Consider the following 19,157-nt stretch of genomic DNA (forward strand, 5'->3'; position numbering starts at 1 on the left):
TGATACATTAAAAAATATTGTAATGAGATTTGATTTGATCAATGAGATTCAGATGTTGTTCAGACCAGACATCTGAATAGGGGAGAAATGCGATCCAATTGACTTTGACTGTGGAGTGATTGTTGGGCGCCAGATCGGATGGATCAAGTAACTCAAAAACTGCTGATCTCCTGGGATTTTCACACACACCAGTCTTTGGGGTTTAGGGTGGAAAAAACAAAAAATAAATCCAGTGAATGGCAGTTCTGTGCATGAAACCGCCTTGTCAATGAGAGGCCAGAAGAGAATCGCCAGGCTGGTTCAAGCTGACAGGAAGGTGACAGTAACTCAAATAACCAAGTGGGCAGAGGAGCATCTCACAGCACGTCAGACCTTGAAGTGGATGGGCTTCAGAGGGAGACCACAAACACACACTCAGTGGCCACTTTATTAGGTGCAGGAGTGTGTATGTGTGTGTGTATATGTATGTACACATACTTAGTGTGTGCATATAAAGGGTACTGTATATAACTATATAATGAATAAATAATGCTAAAAAGAGCAAAATACTGTGGTAGTATCCATAGGCTCATGGACCATTCTGAAATCTGATGATGCGGGTGAAGAGGCTCTTCCTAAATTGTTAGTGTGTGGCTTCCGGCCCCTGTAACTCCTTCCCTGATTGTAGTAATCAGAAGAGTGCATGTCCTGGGTGATGAGGGTCCTTAATGATGGATGCTGCCTTCTTGAGGCACTGCCTTTGAAGATGTCCTTGATGGTGGGACCCATTTGTACGGTCTCCCTCTGTGGCTTGGACATTGCCCCAGGTGCTGCTGAATCATCCTACATCTCAAAGGCATAGTGTCAGACATCAGGGTAAAAGGCCATTATCCCAACTCATCCATGCTTCCCTGAACTTGTTCTGTTTGCTTATGTTTGGCCCAAATCCACCTTAACCTTTCCTATCCATGTTCCTGTCCAAATGTCTTTTAAATGTTGTAATGGTACCCATCCCTATCACTTTCTCTGTCCTGAATCAGACAGTTATATTGTTATTTCATGCTTGTTATTTATTGCTATTTATTCATATCTGCATTTGCACAGTTTGTTTGCAGTTAACAGTTCCTGATATTTACAGTTTACGGTTACTGTTCCATAGATTTGCTCGGTATGCCTGCAGGAAAAGAATCTCAGGGTTTTAGGTGGTTACATGTATGTACTCTGATAGTAAATTTGATTTTGAGTTTTGAACTTTTGAACTTTGAATCAGGGTTAAAATCCAAAACACACAATTCCTTTCCTCCCACAGATGCTACTTAACCACTGAGTTCTTCCAGCAGGTTATTTGTTGTGTCTATCCATGTTCAAGTTTCATTGTCATCCAACCATACACATGAATACAGCCAAACAAAACAGTGTTCGTCTGGGGTTAAGGTGCAAAACACAGTACCGACAGTCACACACAGCACAAGGCACACATAGTTCTGATAGCAGAGAAACGTACAGTCCAAGTCCCTGAGTGTCATGGCCTGCAGGTTGATGGTGACTGGGATGTTGCCCTGGAGCCATGTTTCTGCAAGAACAAGCATGTAGCAGTTCCTCATCAATCACCAGTGCAGCTGCAGATGAATGTAATCCAGCGCGTTCCATATAGAATGCAGTACAGTTCAGCACAGTACAGACCTTCCAACCCATGATGTTGTACTGACACTTTAACCTATTCCAGACTCAATCTATCCCTTCCCTCCTACACAGCCCATAACCACCAGCATTGGTGTAAAAAAAAACAATCCCTCAGAATTTCTTTTATTTTTCTGTCCTCTCACCTTAAATCTGTGCCCCCTTGTTCCAGAACTACTCTACCCTTAGAGTAAACCCCTGACTATTTATCCTATCTGTGCCCCTCATTTTGGTGGTGGGATGGAGATGTGTCTCTACCAAAGGAGGTGTAAGGCAGTCCTGCTATATAAAAAATAAATAAATAATAATGGCTCTGCTAGCCTTGGGCAAGGTGTAGCACCTGCTTAGCCCCCTGATCAGAGTCATATGATGAGCAGATGCTGGATGGTCATACAAGCAGTTGATGCAAATCACAAGTCCCAATTATGTGACCACTGACACCAGGCAGACAATCTCTGAAGAGTATTGACAATGGCTGGGGTCACCCATCTTGTAAAGACACTGTCCAGAAGAAGGCAATAGCAAACATGAGGAAATCTGCAGGTGCTGGAAATTCAAGCAACACACACAAAATGCTGGTGGAATGCAGCAAGCCAGGCAGCATCTATAGGGAGAAGCAATGTCGACGTTTCGGGCCGAGACCCTTTGTCAGGACTAACTGAAAGGAAAGATAGTAAGGCAATAGCAAACCACTTCCGTAGAAAAAATTGCCAAAAACAATCATGGTCATGGGCTCTTATTGAATCATTTTGCTCTTATTGAATCTATAAGCCACTACCAAAAAATTAGCAATATGGAAAATTTTCTCTTATAGAATTTATGTGAAAATATATAAACACTAAATGTAAATGCAAGTTGTTAGGGTGTCATGGTAATGTAGCAGTTAGCGAGACATTGTTCCAGCTCAGGGCATTCCGGAGCTTGGAGTTCAATTCCAGTGCTGTTCTGCAAGGAGTTTGTGTGTTCGTCCCATGAAATTTCCTTTGGGTGCTCCAGATCCTCCCCACAGTCCAAAGACGTACTGGTTAATTGGTCATCGTAAATTGTCTTGTGATCAGGCTTGTGTAAAAATATGCGGGTTACTGGGCGATTCGGTTCATTGGGCTGGAAGAGCCTGCTCAGCACTCTATCTCTAAATAAATATAGAAAATAAGGGAGAACTGACTATTTACCAAGGTGAATGGTCATAGTCTACTGGTTCAAAACGGGAGGCCACTTAAAGGATTGGCTTTGGAAAATGACAAGGCAATCTCTTCTGTTGATATGTTTACAACAATACTTTATCATAGTAACATCCATTTCTAGTTAATTAAAACAGTAATACTTTCTCCTACATTGTCAATACACTCAGAATTCCATGATCTTCAGACCATACACACATGGGGGCCTTTCTGTTGAGAGAAAAATTGTCCTGTAGGAATGCATTTCCAAATAACATGGGATTCAATGGAAAAATTAAGGTTTGTGCTATAGAAGATAGTCTTCCAGGAATGCAATGCCTGTAAATGTGCTTTTTGTTTTTATTCTCCCCTGTTGTCTTGCTCCTTGTATATGCAATCTAATCCAGTTGCAAAAGCCTTCCAGAACTCTGTTCGAGATTCTAGAGGATCGGAAATTTTCAAGGCTGTATTTTTGGCTGGTCAGGCAAATCCCTTCTTTCCCTCTCCCTCTCCCCTTTGCCCACTTGCCCCCTTCCCCCCCTCTCCCCATTCCCATCTGGCCCTCCTTCTTTCTCCTATCCCTTTCCTTCTCCTCCTTCCCCCATCCTCTCCCCCTCCTCCCTCTCTCCCCTTCCTGCCCTCTCCTTCCTCAATGTCTCCCTCTCAGGAACAGTTATTACTTCTCAACCATCAGGCTCCTGAACCAGTGTGGATAAGTTCACTCACCTCGACATTGAACTGATTCCACAACCTATAGACTAATTTTCAAGGACTCAAGAACTCATGATCCCATTATTATTTATTTATTTTTTATGTTTGCACAGTTTGTCTTCTTTTGCACATTGGTTGTTTGTCAGTTTTGGCTTCTGCTTGTTTTTTTCATACACTCTATTGTATTTCTTTATTTTTCCTGTAAACGCCTGCAGGGAAAGAAAGCTCCCAAGGTAGTTTATGACAACAGATGTACTTTTATAATCAATTTACTTCAAACTGTGCTGCTGCTTTGGCCTTCTAGGTGCTGGACATTGTGCGGACCAATGTTCGGGCTACGCTGCAGAGAGTGTGGAAGGTGCAGGACGTGGAAACTCTCCGACTCTACCGGATCTTCAACCGCGTCTTCAACCGCTTGCTCTGGAGCCATGGACAGGGCTTGTGGAATTGTTTCTCCAACTCCGGGTAGGTCACGCTGGCTCGGTTAACTTCAGACAATGCAGAACTTAGCACAATACGGGCAATTCGAACCATGGTACTGAACTGGCCTTTTATCGTGCGTAACTGTAAGATCAATCTAACCCTTCCCTCCCACATAACCCTCCGTTCTTCTATCATCCATGTGTCTATCTGAGAGTTTCTTAAATGTCCTTTATGTACTGCATTGGCTTCTACCACACACTTGGCAGGACATTTCATGCACCCACCATTCTCCATGTACAAGATCTGCCTCTGACAATCTCCCTATGCTTTCCTCTAATCAACTTAAAAGTATGTCTCTTTGTTTTAGCCACTTCCACCCTGGGAAAAAGTCTCTGGCTTTTCATTCGATATATACCTCTTATCATCTTGTACACCTCTCATCCTCCTTCACTGCAAAGAGAAAGGCCCTTGCTCACTCAAACTGTTCTCATAAGAAATGCTCTGTAATCAAGGTGGCATTCTGGTAAATCTTCTCTGTACCCTCTCTAAAGCTTCTAAAACTGTCCTATAACCAGGCAGTCAGAGCTGAGCACAATATTCCAAGTGTGGTCTGTCTGACCAGGGTTTTACAGAGCTGCAACATTATCTCATGCTTCTTGAACCCAATCCCCTGACTAATGAAGACCAACACACCATATGCCTTCATAAACACCCTATCAACTTGTGCAGCAACTTTGAAGGATCTATGGACATGGACCCCAAGAGCCCTCTGTTTCTCCACACTGCTAGGAAAACTGCCATTAACCCTGTATCCTGCCTTCAACTTCAACCTTCCAAAGTGAATCACCACACTTTTCCAGGTTGAACTCCATCTGCCACTTGGCAGCCCAGCTCTGCAGTGGGTGGTGTGCCCATCCTTGGTGTCAAGGTAGAAACACCTTCCTGGCACAACTGCTTGGGTTTGTGCCACGAAACAATGGGTTTACGTTCAGGCCGTCCTTGGGTAACGAACAGCATTTGATATTACAGATTGACGGCCGTGGGTGTGAGGATTTGTGGGGAGGTGGTGGAAGTAGACATAAGAGCAAGGTTTAGGAGGCACAAGAGATTCTGCAGAGGCTGGAAATCCAGAGCAACACACACTGAATGCTAGAGGAACTCAGCAGGTCTGGCAATATTTATGGAGGGGAATAACCAGTCGACCCAAGACTAGTCCTGGAAAAAGTGTCTCGGACTAAAATGTGAACTGTTTCTTCCCCTCCATTGATGCTGCCTGAACTGCTGAGTTGCTCCAGCATTCTGTGTGTGCAGTGCTTTATGGGTGACATGGGAGCATAGCACTCACCGATGGGGTTCAATTCCCACCACTGTCCATACAGAGTTTGTACATTCTGTGTCCACGTGTGTTTCCAGTTTTCTCCTACCTTCCAGAGGTGTATGGGTTCGGGTTAATAAGTTGTGGGCATCCATCTTCCAAAAGGGAAACTTCCCGGTGGCCAAACACTTTAATTCCAATTCCCATTCCTCCTTCGACATCTCAATTCATGGCCTCCTCTGTGTCATGATGACACCACCCTCAGTTGGAGGAAAAACACCTTATTCTGGGTAGCCTCCAACCTGATGACATGAATATCAAATAAAAGCACAAAATGCTGGCAGAACTCAGCAGGCCAGACAGCATCTATGGGAGGAGATAGTGACGACGTTTCAGGCCGAAAACCTTCATCAGGAATGAAGTAACATGGGATGGTCGAGGGGGGATAAGAAGTGGGGGGAGGGATAATGTAGAGAGCTAGGAAGTGATAGGCTGGAGGAAGGTGGAGAATTATGGGAAATAAAAGAGAAAGAAAGGTAGGGCTGGGGTGAGTCGTCACTACCTCCTCCCATAGATGCTGTCTGGCCTGCTGAGTTCTGCCAGCATTTTGTGTTCTTATTTATTTCCAGCATCTGCAGATTCACTCGTGTCGACATGAATATCAATTTGTTCTTCCAGTAAAAGAAAAAATTACCCTCCCCCTCCCTCCTTCTTCTGCTCCCCACTCTGACCTCTTACCTAACTATCACCTCCCCCTGGGTCCCTTCCTCCTTCTCTTTCTCCTATGATCCACTCTCCTCTCCTATTAGACCCTTTCTTCAGCACCTTGCCTTTCCCAGCTACTTGGCTTCACCTGTCACCTTCCAACTATCCTCCTGATAGGTGGAGGGGCAGGTAGTTTTGACGAAGTAGCTGGGCCACAGAACGACTTAGACAGATTAGGAGAATGGGCAAAGAAGTGGCAGATGAAATACAGTGTCAAAAAATTTATGGTCATGCACTTTGGTAGAAGAAGTGAAAGGATGGACTATATTCTAAGTGGATAGAAAATACAAAAACTGAGGTGAAAAGGGACTTGGGATTTTCTAAAGGTTAACTTGCAGGTTGAGTCAGTGGGGAGGAAGGCAAATGCAATGTTAGCATTCATTTCAAGAGGACTAGAATATAAAAGCAAGGATATAAGGTTGAGACTTTATAAAGCACTGGTGAGGCCTCATTTGGAGTATTGTGAGCAGTTTTGGGCCCCTTATCTTAGAAAAGATGTGCTGAAACTGGAGAGGATTAAAAGGAGATTCATGAAAATGATTCCAGGATTAAATGGCTTGTCCTATGAAGAGCATTTGATGACTCTGGGCCTGTATTCACTGGAATTCAGAATGGAGAGGATGTTTCCTTTGGTGGGAGAGTCTAAGACTACAGGATACAGCCTCAAAATAGAGGGGCATCCTTTTAGAACAGAGATGAGGAGGAATTTCTTTAGCCAGAGAGTGGTGAATCTGTTGTGGAGTTCTTTGCCACAGGCAGCTGTAGAAACCAGGTCTTATGTATATTTAAGGCAGAAGTTGATAGATTCTTGATTGGTTAGGACATGAAGGGATATGGGGGGAAGGGAGAAGATTGGGGTTGGAAGAGAAATGGATCAGCCATGATGAAATGGTGGAGAAGACTCGATGGGTCAAATAGCCTAATTCTGCTCCTATATCTTAAGGTCCTGCGGTCTCCTACCCCTCCTTCTATCTTTTATTCTGGCATCTTCCCACTTCCTTTCCAGTCCTGAAGAAAGGCCTTGGCCTGAGACATTGACAGTTTATTTCTCTCCGTATACGCTGCCTGACCTTCTGAGTTCCTCCAGCATTTTGTGTGTGTTGCTCTGGCTTTGCAGCATCTGCAGAATCTCTTGTGTTTTGTGTATGCTCCATTGGCACTGGAGGCTTGGAGACACTTGTGGGCTGCCCCCAGCACAATCCTCGGACTGTGCTGTTTTGATGTACATGGGACAAGTAAAGTTAATCTTGTCAGTTTAACAGGCATTTAGTCAGGCACATGAACAGGCATGAATGGAAGGATAGGGATCATGAGCAGGCCAATGGGATGTAAATGGATATCATGGTCAGCACAGACATTGTGGGCAGAATGGCCTTTCCCTGTGCTGTTCTGTTCAATATCCTACGGGTCCAGAAAGTACAGAGCCAGGAACAAATTGTTATGTGAAGGCCTACAATGGAAATTGGTATCTTATTACAAAACTCAATACACTCACATGTTGTGACAGCCTCAAATACTGTATTTCAGCTGAATTCACACTGTGTGATACAGACGGTTAGGAAGGCTTTACCACAGGTAGTCAAAACTGCCTAACACCTATCTGCCATCAAGGACATATACACAGAAAGGTGCTGGGAAAGGGCCAGTGACATCACGAAGGATCCCACCCACCCTGCTCATGGACTGTTGGTCCCACTCCCATTAGGGAGGAGGATTGAAATCAGAGCTTTCCTTCTCCTAGATGAGCTGCCAACCACGGCAGATGAACCCCATCTGTCCATAGCAACTGGCTTTAGGGTGCCAGTAACCCGACTTTGACCCTTTCCTTGTAAGCGGAAACAGCTCCAACAGGATATATAGCTGAGCCACATGTGAAGACCAGGAGCCGGACTTGGTCGTTGGGCGGTATTTATTTATTGATTTATTTATTGTGATACAGAAAAGAATAGGCCCTTCTGGCCTTTTGAACCATGCCACCCAGCGACCCCCAATTTACCATGACCAATTAGCCTACCAACCGGTAGGTCTTTGGACTGTGGGAGGAAACCCATGGGTCATGGGGAGAACATACAAACTCCTTACAGGCAGCAGCAGGAATTGAACCCTGGGTCACTGGTATGGTAAAGCATTGTGCTAACCATTACGCTACCGCGTCACCCCATTGGGAATATTTAATAGGTAGTGGGAGCTTAGTGTCACTTTATGGACATAGAATCAATCTATGATTATAGGTTATCTTATGTATTAATATTTACTATGATTTTTTATTATTATTGTGTTTTTCTTGGTGTTCTATTGGATTTAGAGTAACAACTATTTTGTTCTCCATTACACTTGAGTACTCGAAATAACTAAACAATCTTAAATTTTGAATGTTGACTTGTCCTCGGAAAGATGTGGAGCTGAATTCACACTGTGTGACGCAGACAACAGATGCACTATCTGTCTTTACCATTTTTACTCTGCTTGGTTAATGAGCCTCAGTGGCCTTCGCCTGCAATTGCGGCATTTGAAGGAAAGCTCTTAAAGAGTTATCTGCTAATAACAAGTGATATAGCTTCACCCCGAAACAGCTGTATCCCACCATAAAACTGCCAGTAGGAAGCTCACTAGCGCTCACCATAATACATCGACTCCACAAGCGCAAATCACTTTTCGTTGCGGGTTGCTTAATGATAATAATTTCTGGGCGTTCCACACATTTGCTCCCTGTGTGGACGGAGCTCTCTGCACAAGTTTGTGACCATTTCGATTCGAACCTCAGGGTGCCAGGGTAGACGTAAGAGCAGTGATGGATGTGAAAATTCCCCGTCCGTGAAAATCAAAGACAATACTGCAGACACTGGGAGTGCAAAATCTGAAATTATCGAGTGGCAACACAAGTGCATAGGATCAGGTTTATTGCTACTGGCGTTATGACGTGAAATTTGGGCCGAGACGCTTCATCAGGAAGGGGGAAGAAGCCAGAGTATAAAGCAGTGGGGAAGGGAAGGAGGACAAGCTAGATGGTGATAGGTGAAGCCAGGTGGATGGGGAGGGAGGGATGAGTAAGAAGCTGGGAGGTGATAGGTAGAAAAGGTCAAGAGCTGAAGAAGAAGGAATCTGATAGGAGAGGAGAGGAGAGTGGACCATGGGCTCCTGAAGAGAAGGGCTCCAGGGGGAGGTCAAAGGCAGATAAGGAGAACAGAAGGAAACACGATGAGGGAAATGCTGATTGACCTGCTGAGTTGCTCAAGCATTTTGTTTGTGTTGCTTTGGATTTCCAGCATCTGCAGAACTTCTTGTGCTTATGATCTGAAATATGTTGTTTTGTAGGAGCACCACAGTGCAAAGACATAAAAATACTATAACTTAAGTAAGTAAATAGTTCAAAAATGAGGGAATATTGAGGTAGTGTTCAGAGGTTCATGGACCTTTCAGAAATCTGCTGGCAGAGGGGAGAAAGCTGCTCCTGGATCAATGAGTGTTGGTCTTCCGGCTCCTGTACCTCCTCCCCTGTGGTGGTAATGAGAAAAGGGCATGTCCCAGGTGGTGCAAGCTCTTAGTAATAGATACTACCTTCTTGAGGCACCATCTTTTGGAGATGTTCTCGACGATGGGGCAGGTTATGCTTGTGATGGAGCTGACTGAGACTACAACACTCTGCAGCCTCTTCAGATCCTGTGCGTTGGAGCCTCCATACCAACCAGTCAGAATACTCTGCATTCTACACTCCGCAAAAAGAATGAATTCCCGGTAGCAAACTATTTTAATTCCTATCCTCATTCCCATTCTGACATGGCTTCCTCTTCTGCCATGATGAGGCACCTCCACTCTCAGGGCGGAGGAGCAACACCTCATTCCATATAGGTAGCATCCCACCCAATGGCAGAACATCGATCTCTCCTCCAGGTAATTTCCTTTTCATTCCCGCTTCCTCTATTCCCCACTACGGCCTCTTACCTCTTCTCTTCACCTGCCTATTACCTCCTCCTGGTGCCCCTCCTCCTTTCCTTTCTTCCATGGTCCACTCTCTTTTCCTATCCTAAATTCTGAGGATTTATGAGACACAAGTCAGGCCGCACTTGGAGTATTGTCTACAGCTTTGGGCTCCTTATCTCAGAAAGAATGTGTTGTCATTGGAAGGAGTCCAGAGGAGGTTCAAGAAGATGATTCCAGGAATGAAGGGGTTAACATATGAGGAGTGTCTGGCAGCTTTGGGCCTGTACTCACTGGAATTCAGTTTTATTTGTGCGGGGGGGGGGGGGGGGGGGAGGGTGGGCTTGACATTTTTCTCTGAATGACCTCTGTGGTTTTCTTTGTTTAATGATGATCTGGAAGAGACGTATCTCAGAGTTGTATACTGCATACATACTTTGATGATAAATGAACCCACATGAACATGATAAATACTGATTGTTAAAACTCAACTTTTACAGGCGTTTGGACTATCAGACTCTGAGCCTGTCAAACTGTTGGTCTGCTTGCCCAGATTCGGAAATGCTACGTGGTCAGAGCTAATGGACCACATGCTGTCTCTCTTGGGCACCATCCTTGTTTTATTTTTAAAGAAGTCCTCATGCAGCAAATCCTTGATCAAGTTCACATAGCCCTCGCTAATGCACCCGTGAGGGTTATAGGGAGCTTGCTAAAGTGGCTGATAATCTACATCCAGCTGGGCAGTGGTGTGTCATTCTTCCTCCTTTCTCTGTCTTAGCAAGACCCCAACATAAGGACGCCCACAGCTATGAAACAGCCTGTGCTTTCACCATGTTTGCTTTGGTATGAACACTAGGAAGCACTGACCTTGCAGCTTTGATAGTGCCATTGTATCGGAACATCAGAGGTCTGTGAACACCATGGGTCCCGGCTGAAAGGATCAGGTACTATTCATTACAGCTACCATTTCAGAGCGATGCTTCCTGTGTGAAATGGGTGCTCAAGTGAGTGGGCTGCCGGCATTGCCTGTTGATAAGAAGGCAAAGAGTGATGAATCCTCACTGGAGGCTTCCAATGGCAGCAAGATCCAGACTTACGGCCCACGATGTGTGACTCTCTACTTCAGTGGCAAACTTCATCCTGGCTAAGTGGCTAGACCTCTGCTTGGTGCAGGTTAACTGCGCTCGTGGGTTATTAGTCAATCTTGAGAACTGCTGGCTTGTGAACGTCAGCGACTTTGGATCGTTAACCCTGCTTCATCGAGTAAGTTCCCCATAAGAAGTTTGTGAATTGCATGCAGCATGGCGTGTGAGTTTACGCGACTGCTGGGAGAATTCCCAAACCTCACTAAGCCCATATTCTCTACTACATTCATAAACGCGGGGCCACGCACACATCTCCACAACTGGCCCGTGTGTGTAGACTGGACACAGAAAAGCTGGCAACTGTGAAGGCTGAGTTCGCCAACATCGAAAGACTTGGCATTGTATACCAGTTGAATAACCACTCGACTTCGTACCACCCCCCTCCTCCTTATTCTGGCTTTTGCCCCCTTCCTTTCCAGTCCTGATGAAGGGTCTCATCCCGAAACATCTACTGTTTATTCATTTCCCTAGATGCTGCCTGATCTGCTGAGTTCCTCCAGCACTTTGTGTGTGTTGTTCTGGATTTCCAGCATCTGCAGAATCTCTTGTGTTTGTGTTTGTACTGAATGGTTGAGCTGGCATGAAGCTTACCCACTTCTCGATCTGATGAATCAGTGCCTGGCATGAGAAGCAGCTCAGGGGTTCTCCTCTTACCCTTGGGCCTCTCCCCGAGAAGTCTGAGATGAGGTTAGTCGTGAGAGGAGTAGATGAGGAAGCTGGGGTTCATTGAGTTCATACAGTTATACAGTATAAAGGCAGGCCATTTGGGCCCGGCTAGACCATGCCAACCAAGGTGCCCCATCCAAGATAATCTGACCACAATCTTCTAAACTATCCAGCTGTTGTTATTATACCTGCTTTGACCACTTTTGGCAGCTCATTCCACATACCCACCACCCTTTGTGTAAACCCACTATTCCTCAAGTTCAATCTGATCATAATGAACTTGAAATTAAACTTTAAATCAGTGGGGATCTGCTGCAGGCAGTCTGCAAATGTTGTCAAATTTCCAGTGCCAATGTTGCATGCCCACAATTCATTAGATCTAACCCTAACCATACGTCTTTAAAATGTAGGAGGAAACCGAAGCACTCAGGGGGGCAATGGGTGATCCCACATGGACTTGGGGAGAGCGTACAAACTTCATACTGACTGCAGTGGGAATCGAACCCCAACTGGTGATCACTAGCATTGTAAAATGTTGCACTAACCACTATGCTACTGTGCTGCAGTGTGGAACAGGCCCTTCCAACCCAACGAGCCGTGCTGGATCAACAACACACTTATTTAACATTACTCTAACCACAGGACAATTTTCAATGAGCAGTTAACCTACTAATCGTACGCTTTTTAAATGTGTGAGGAAACCAGAGCACTCACAGCGAGAATGTACAAACTCCTTACAGATGCCACTGGAATTGAACTCCGAATTTCAGAAGGCACCGAGCTGGAATAACATCACACTAACTGGTACGCTACCATGATGTCTTGTCTATTGTTGTTGTCCGTCGAGGACAGGAGACCTATGCAGGAGAGTTTTTAAAGTGGAAAAGCTGTTTCACTGGGGCAGTTCCACTCTCTTGACTGGGAGACCTCAGTCAGTCCGGATCGGAGGCAGCATCTCCAACACCATCACACTGAGCACGAGTGTGCTCAGTCCACTGCTGTTCACTCTGCTGACCCACAACTGTGCTGCAACACACAGCTCGAACCACATCATCAAGTTCGCCGATGACACGACAGAGGTGGGTCTCATCAGCAAGAATGACGAGTCAGCTTACAGAGAGGAGGTGCAGCGGCTAACGGACTGGTGCAGAGCCAACAACCTGTCTCTGAATGTGAACAAAACAAAAGAGATGGTTGTTGACCTCAGGAGGACATGGAGCGACCACTCCCTGCTGAACCTCGATGGCTCCTTGGTAGAGATTGTTAAGTGCACCAAATTTCTTGGTGTTCACCTGGTGGAGAATCTCACCTCAACACCAGCTCCATAGCAAAGAAAGCCCAGCAGTGTCTCTACTTTCTGTGAAGGCTGAGGAAAGTCCATCTCCAACCCCCCATCCTCATCACATTCTACAGGTGTTGTATTGAGAGCATCCTGAGCAGCTGCGTCACTGCCTGGTTCGGAAATTGCACCATCTCGGATTGCAAGACCCTGCAGCAGATAGTGAGGTCAGCTGAGAAGATCATCGGGGTCTCTCTTCCCGACATCACGGACATTTACACTACATGTTGCATCCGCAAAGGAAACAGCATTATGAAGGACCCCATGCACACCTCATACAATCTCTTCTCCCTCCTGCTGTCTGGGAAAAGGCTCTGAAGCATTCGGGCTCTCACGACCAGACTACGTAACAGTTTCTTCCACCAAGCCGTCAGATTCCTCAATACCCAGCGCCTGGACTGACACCTTACTGCACTATTGTCCTGTTTATTATTTATTGTAATGCTTGCACTGTTTTTGTGCACTTTACGCAGTCCTGTGTAGGTCTGTAGTCTAGTGTAGCTTTCTCTGTGTTGTTTTTTTACGTAGTTCAGTCTGGTTTTTGAACTGTGTCATGTAACACTATGGTCTTGAAAAACGTTGTCTTATTTTTACTGTGTACTGTACCAGCAGTTATGGTCGAAATGACAATAAATGTGACTTGACTTGTCTTGGAAGTCCTGGTCCAGTGGTACGAACAAGCATCACAAACCGGGGTCTTCCTTGCTCACAGTGGATGACCGTCTGTGCCTTGTCATGCCCTTTGCATTCCACAGAGCATGGCAGTGCCACCTTCCTGCCTGTTGGATCTCATGTGCCCCGTCCGCCAGAGCTGACCTCACATGCCAGGACAGGCATCTCCCTATCTCACTGGAGGTCTGATGGCCGATGCCCCCTCACCCCCCATCTGCTTTAGCCTGCCTGTCGAAATGGCGTACTGGAGTGTGGCTGCTGTTGCATGCGATCAGCTTGTTGGAGCCGCAGGTGAGAGATGAGTGTCTGGTGGGGAGCTGAGGTGAATGAGTTGCCCCAGAATGGACACGACAAGCCCTTTCACTAGAGGTGCTACCCCTACCTGGACCTTCTATCTATACCGCTCAACTTGAGTACCTCATTCAAATCATTCCTTCTTCACCAGAGAGTATTTATTTATTGACGTACAGTGTGGAGTAGACCCTCCATCCCTGGGAAATCTGCTGCCCAACAATCCCCAAATTTAATCATGAGACAATTTACAATGACCAATTAACCTACCAATTGGTACACCTTTGGAATATGGGAGGAAACCGGAGCACCCGGAAGAAGCCCACACAAGATTCTGGAGGAATGCAGCAGACCAGGCAGCATCAATGGAAAAGAGTAAACAGTCAACATTTCAGTCAGGACAATCTCCTGACAGGCAACGGCAGGAATTGAACCCTGGTCGCTGGCACTGTAAGGCATTGTGCTAACCGCTATGCTACCGTGCTGCCTCCACTATGTGGCCCTGCCGCCTATGCAGTCATCGCTATCATAGTCCTGAGAACTGTGGCAATTGGAAATGCTACAACGATTACACAATAGTTACTCCCTTGTGGTGCATCCACCGCACTTCCCTTTGCTGATTTTGATGATTGTAATCACAATGCAGTTATTTTATCGATGGGACTGCTCGCTTGAAGCGCAGTAAAGAAAATGTTATAAATATGGAATTTCATTAATCCTCTTCCCGTGGGAACATGGCTGGGAGCGCTGAAATGGAGCAAGTTGGTCTGCTTATGAAATGCATTCTTTTAATTGGTTTGGGAGCAGTGTTGAGATATATCACCATGCATATTTTAATAAAAACAATGAGCTTAGTGGGGTAAGGAGATACTGAGGATAAGGAGATGGGATGAAGTTCATTTCAATATTTTGTCCCCTGCACATTTGTGAGTTGCACCGTGAATTGCCAGATTGACTATTTGCCTTGCAGTGGTTAGAAGTTGAGAGTTATTTCACATTGCTGTCACTTGTTGTGGCCCTATCATTCTACAACCTCTGCTAATGCAAGGGTTATCTGCAAGGTGACTGTTTCACCGGACTTGTTCAAAGTAAATTTATAATCGAAGTACGTACATTACTGTGCAAGTGTCTTACACACATCTGTATGGCCAGGGTGCCTAAGACTTTTGCACAGTAATGTAGTAAATTTACGTATTGCACTATACTGCTGCCACGAAAAAACTTAATTTCATGATATATATGCGTGATGATAAAACTGATTCTGATATGGGTCTCTACTGTGGACTGAGAGTGGGCAGGAAGAGGAGAAATCATGGTTGAGAAAAGGGGAAGGGAGAAAGGAACGAGTGGGAAGCAGCAGAGAGACATTCTGTAATGATCAACAAACCTATTGTTCTTGGTGACTTTTGCAGCTTTCAGCTTTTGAGCACCTTCTCCCTTGTAATAGTAACTGCACTCACTTCTCTTCCTTCACCCTTCAACATCTGGCACACTGCTAGTGTATTCCATAGTGAAGACATGCAAAATACTCATTTAGTTCATCTGCTGTCTCCTTGGCCCCCGTTATTATTTTTCTGCCCTCATTTTCTAGTGGTCCTATATCCACTCTCATTTTTTATTTTTTATACTTGAAAAAGCTTTTACTATCCATTTTGATATAGTTTGCTAGCTTGCTTTCATACTTCATCTTTTCCCTCCTAATGATTCTTTTAGTTGTTTCCTGTAGGTTTTTATTTCTACTACTCTGTGCATTGAGATATAATATTTGCTACCCTTTTTGATTTTGCATCTGTAATGTACTGATACTCACCCTGCTGGCTGCAATTTTATCCTATCATCTACCTGCTCTTCCTGACAGCCTGACTGTACGCTATCTTTGCTTTTACACCAGCTGTCCTATCCTGAATCCCTTCACTCTGGCTCCCATCCCCCTAGAAAATTAGTTTAAACCCTCCCCATTAGCTCCAACAAACCTGCCCACAAGAATATTGGTCCCCCTCGGGTTCAGGTGCAATCCATTACTTTTGTACAGGTCATACCTCCCCCAGAAGAGATCCCAGTGATCCAAAAGCCTGAAGCCCTGCCCCCTGCACCTGCTTCTCGGCAACGCGTTTATCTGCCAAATCATCCTGTTTCTACCCTAAGTGGTGCATGGCACAGGTAGCAATCCAGAAATTACTACCCTGGAAGTTCTGCTTCTTGGTTTTCTCCCTAGCTCGCTAAATTCTATCTTTATGTCCTCTTTGCTTTTCCTTCTCATGCCATTGGTACCAATGTGTACCAGGACATCTGGCTGTTCTCCCTCCCCCTCCAAAGTGCAGCCTGTCCTGGGGCTGGAGGCCTTTCTGTGTGTGTGGGTGGGAGAAGGGTTGCTTTGCTGTTGTAGGCTTGTTCTGCTGTCGTCGTTGCTTGTGTAGTTCTGCTGAACGTGGGGGGGGGGCATTCTCTGTTGGTGCCAGAATGTTTTTTTTTAATATATTCATTTACGGGATGTGGACGTCGCCAGCTAAGCCAGCATTTATTGCCCATCCCTAGCTGCCCTTGAGAAGGTGGTGATGAGCTGCCTTCTTGAACCGCTGCAGTCCCTGAATAGGTCTGTAGTCTAGTGTAGTTTCTTTCTGTGTTGTTTTTTACGTAGTTCAGTCTAGTTTTTGTACTGTGTCATGTAACATCATGGTCCTGAGAAAACGTTGTCTCATTTTTACTATGTACTGTACCAGCAGTTATGATCGAAATGACAATAAAGTGACCTGACTTGAGGTGTAAGTACACCCACAGTGATGCTAGGAAGGGAATTCTATGATTTTCACCCTGCGTACTGCAACGCCTGTGGGCTGTCCCCAACACATCCTTACGTGTGTTGGCTGTTATCACAAAAAACATATTTCACTGTTTGTTTCGATGTACATGTGACAAATAAATGAGTCTGAATTTTGGGGAGTTGATAGGGAGAATAAAATGTATTTGTGTCAGATTAGTGTCAACGGTGTACATGGCATGAAGGTTGGTGGTGTTGTGGATGTGTAGAAGGTTGTCTTAGGTTATAATGGGATGTCATAGGATACAAAGCTGGGCTGAGATGTGACAGAGTCCAAACCCAAAAAGTGTGAAGTAATTCACTCTGGAAGGCCGAACCTGAAGGTACAGGGTCAATGAGGGATTATTACTGGCCGAACCTGAAGGTACAGGGTCAATGAGGGATTATTACTAGCCGAACCTGAAGGTACAGGGTCAATGAGGGATTATTACTGGCCGAACCTGAAGGTACAGGGTCAATGAGGGATTATTACTGGCCGAACCTGAAGGTACAGGGTCAATGAGGGATTATTACTGGCCGAACCTGAAGGTACAGGGTCAATGAGGGATTATTACTAGCCGAACCTGAAGGTACAGGGTCAATGAGGGATTATTACTGGCCGAACCTGAAGGTACAGGGTCAATGAGGGATTATTACTGGCCGAACCTGAAGGTACAGGGTCAATGAGGGATTATTACTGGCCGAACCTGAAGGTACAGGGTCAATGAGGGATTATTACTAGCCGAACCTGAAGGTACAGGGTCAGTGAGGGATTATTACTGGCCGAACCTGAAGGTACAGGGTCAATGAGGGATTATTACTGGCCGAACCTGAAGGTACAGGGTCAATGAGGGATTATTACTAGCCGAACCTGAAGGTACAGGGTCAATGAGGGATTATTACTAGCCGAACCTGAAGGTACAGGGTCAGTGAGGGATTATTACTGGCCAAACCTGAAGGTACAGGGTCAATGAGGGATTATTACTGGCCGAACCTGAAGGTACAGGGTCAATGAGGGATTATTACTAGCCGAACCTGAAGGTACAGGGTCAGTGAGGGATTATTACTGGCCGAACCTGAAGGTACAGGGTCAATGAGCGATTATTACTGGCCGAACCTGAAGGTACAGGGTCAATGAGGGATTATTACTGGCCGAACCTGAAGGTACAGGGTCAATGAGGGATTATTACTGGCCGAACCTGAAGGTACAGGGTCAATGAGGGATTATTACTGGCCGAACCTGAAGGTACAGGGTCAATGAGGGATTATTACTGGCCGAACCTGAAGGTACAGGGTCAATGAGGGATTATTACCATGTGGAGCAACTGAGGGATCTAGGGATGCACGAGTTGATAGGGTGATTAAGAAGGCATACGGTGTGTTGAACTTCATTTGTCAGGGGATTGAGTTCAAGAGCCATGAGGTAATGTTTCATCTCTATAAAACCCTGCTTGGACCACATTTGGAGTATTGTGTTCAATTCTGGTCATCTCATTATAGGAGGGATGTGGAAACTTTAGAAAAGGTGCAGAGGAGATTTACCAGGATGCTGCCTAGATTGGAGAGCATGTCTTATGAGGATAGTTTGAGTGTGCTCAGGCTTTTCGCTTTGGAGTGAAGGAGAATGAGAGGTGACTTAATTGAAGTGTACAAGATTATAAAAGGCACAGACAGAATGGAGAGCCAGAGACTTTCTCCCGGGGAGGAAATGCCTAATATGAGGGCGCATAATTTTAAGGTGATTGGTGGGAAGAACAGTGGGTTTTCCGGGATAGGGAGAGGCAGATTTATTAGGGGAATTTAAGAAACTCTCTGATAGGGACATGGATGATAGAAAAATGAAAAATAGAAAAGGCTGTGTAAGAGGGAAGGTTAGATTGGCTTTAGAATAGGTTAAAAGAGCTGCACAATATCATGGCTGTTATGTGTTGTACTGTTCTATGTTCAATGTTAAACATAAATTAGTCACAGTATTGTTTTACAAGAAAGAACATAATTAAACAAAAATACATAAATATTAGTGCAAAGTGGTTGAAGTGGCCATAATGTTGCTGTACTGAGGTAGTGATAGCGTTGTGCTGGTTGGTTCAATAACCGAATGGTTGAAGGGAAGTAGATGTTCTTGAATCAGATGGTGTGGAACTTCAGACTTCTCTACCTCCCGCCTGATAGTAGCTGTAAGAAGATGGCATTGCCTGGATGGTGGGGATTTCGATGAAGTATGTTACTTTTTTGAGGCAGTGCCTCCTTTGGGATGTGCCCATGATGTATTGGGAAGAGTCCACCACTCTCTGTA

The 19,157-nt window shown here is 45.2% G+C and overlaps 1 protein-coding gene across 3 annotated transcripts in view; it reads left to right on the forward strand.

Moving 5' to 3' along the window:
* The window catches only part of ttll7 (tubulin tyrosine ligase-like family, member 7), a 200,870-nt gene that overhangs the window by 172,597 nt on the left and 9,116 nt on the right, over positions 1 to 19,157 (forward strand). For all 3 annotated transcript variants that reach the window (XM_073062543.1, XM_073062544.1, XM_073062545.1), the window contains one exon: positions 3,835 to 3,995. In XM_073062543.1, coding sequence (XP_072918644.1) covers positions 3,835 to 3,995 — 161 coding nt within the window. The remainder of the gene's footprint in view (positions 1 to 3,834; positions 3,996 to 19,157) is intronic.

The sequence above is a fragment of the Hemitrygon akajei genome, chromosome 12, assembly GCF_048418815.1.
Source record: "Hemitrygon akajei chromosome 12, sHemAka1.3, whole genome shotgun sequence".
Classification (NCBI taxonomy): domain Eukaryota; kingdom Metazoa; phylum Chordata; class Chondrichthyes; order Myliobatiformes; family Dasyatidae; genus Hemitrygon; species Hemitrygon akajei.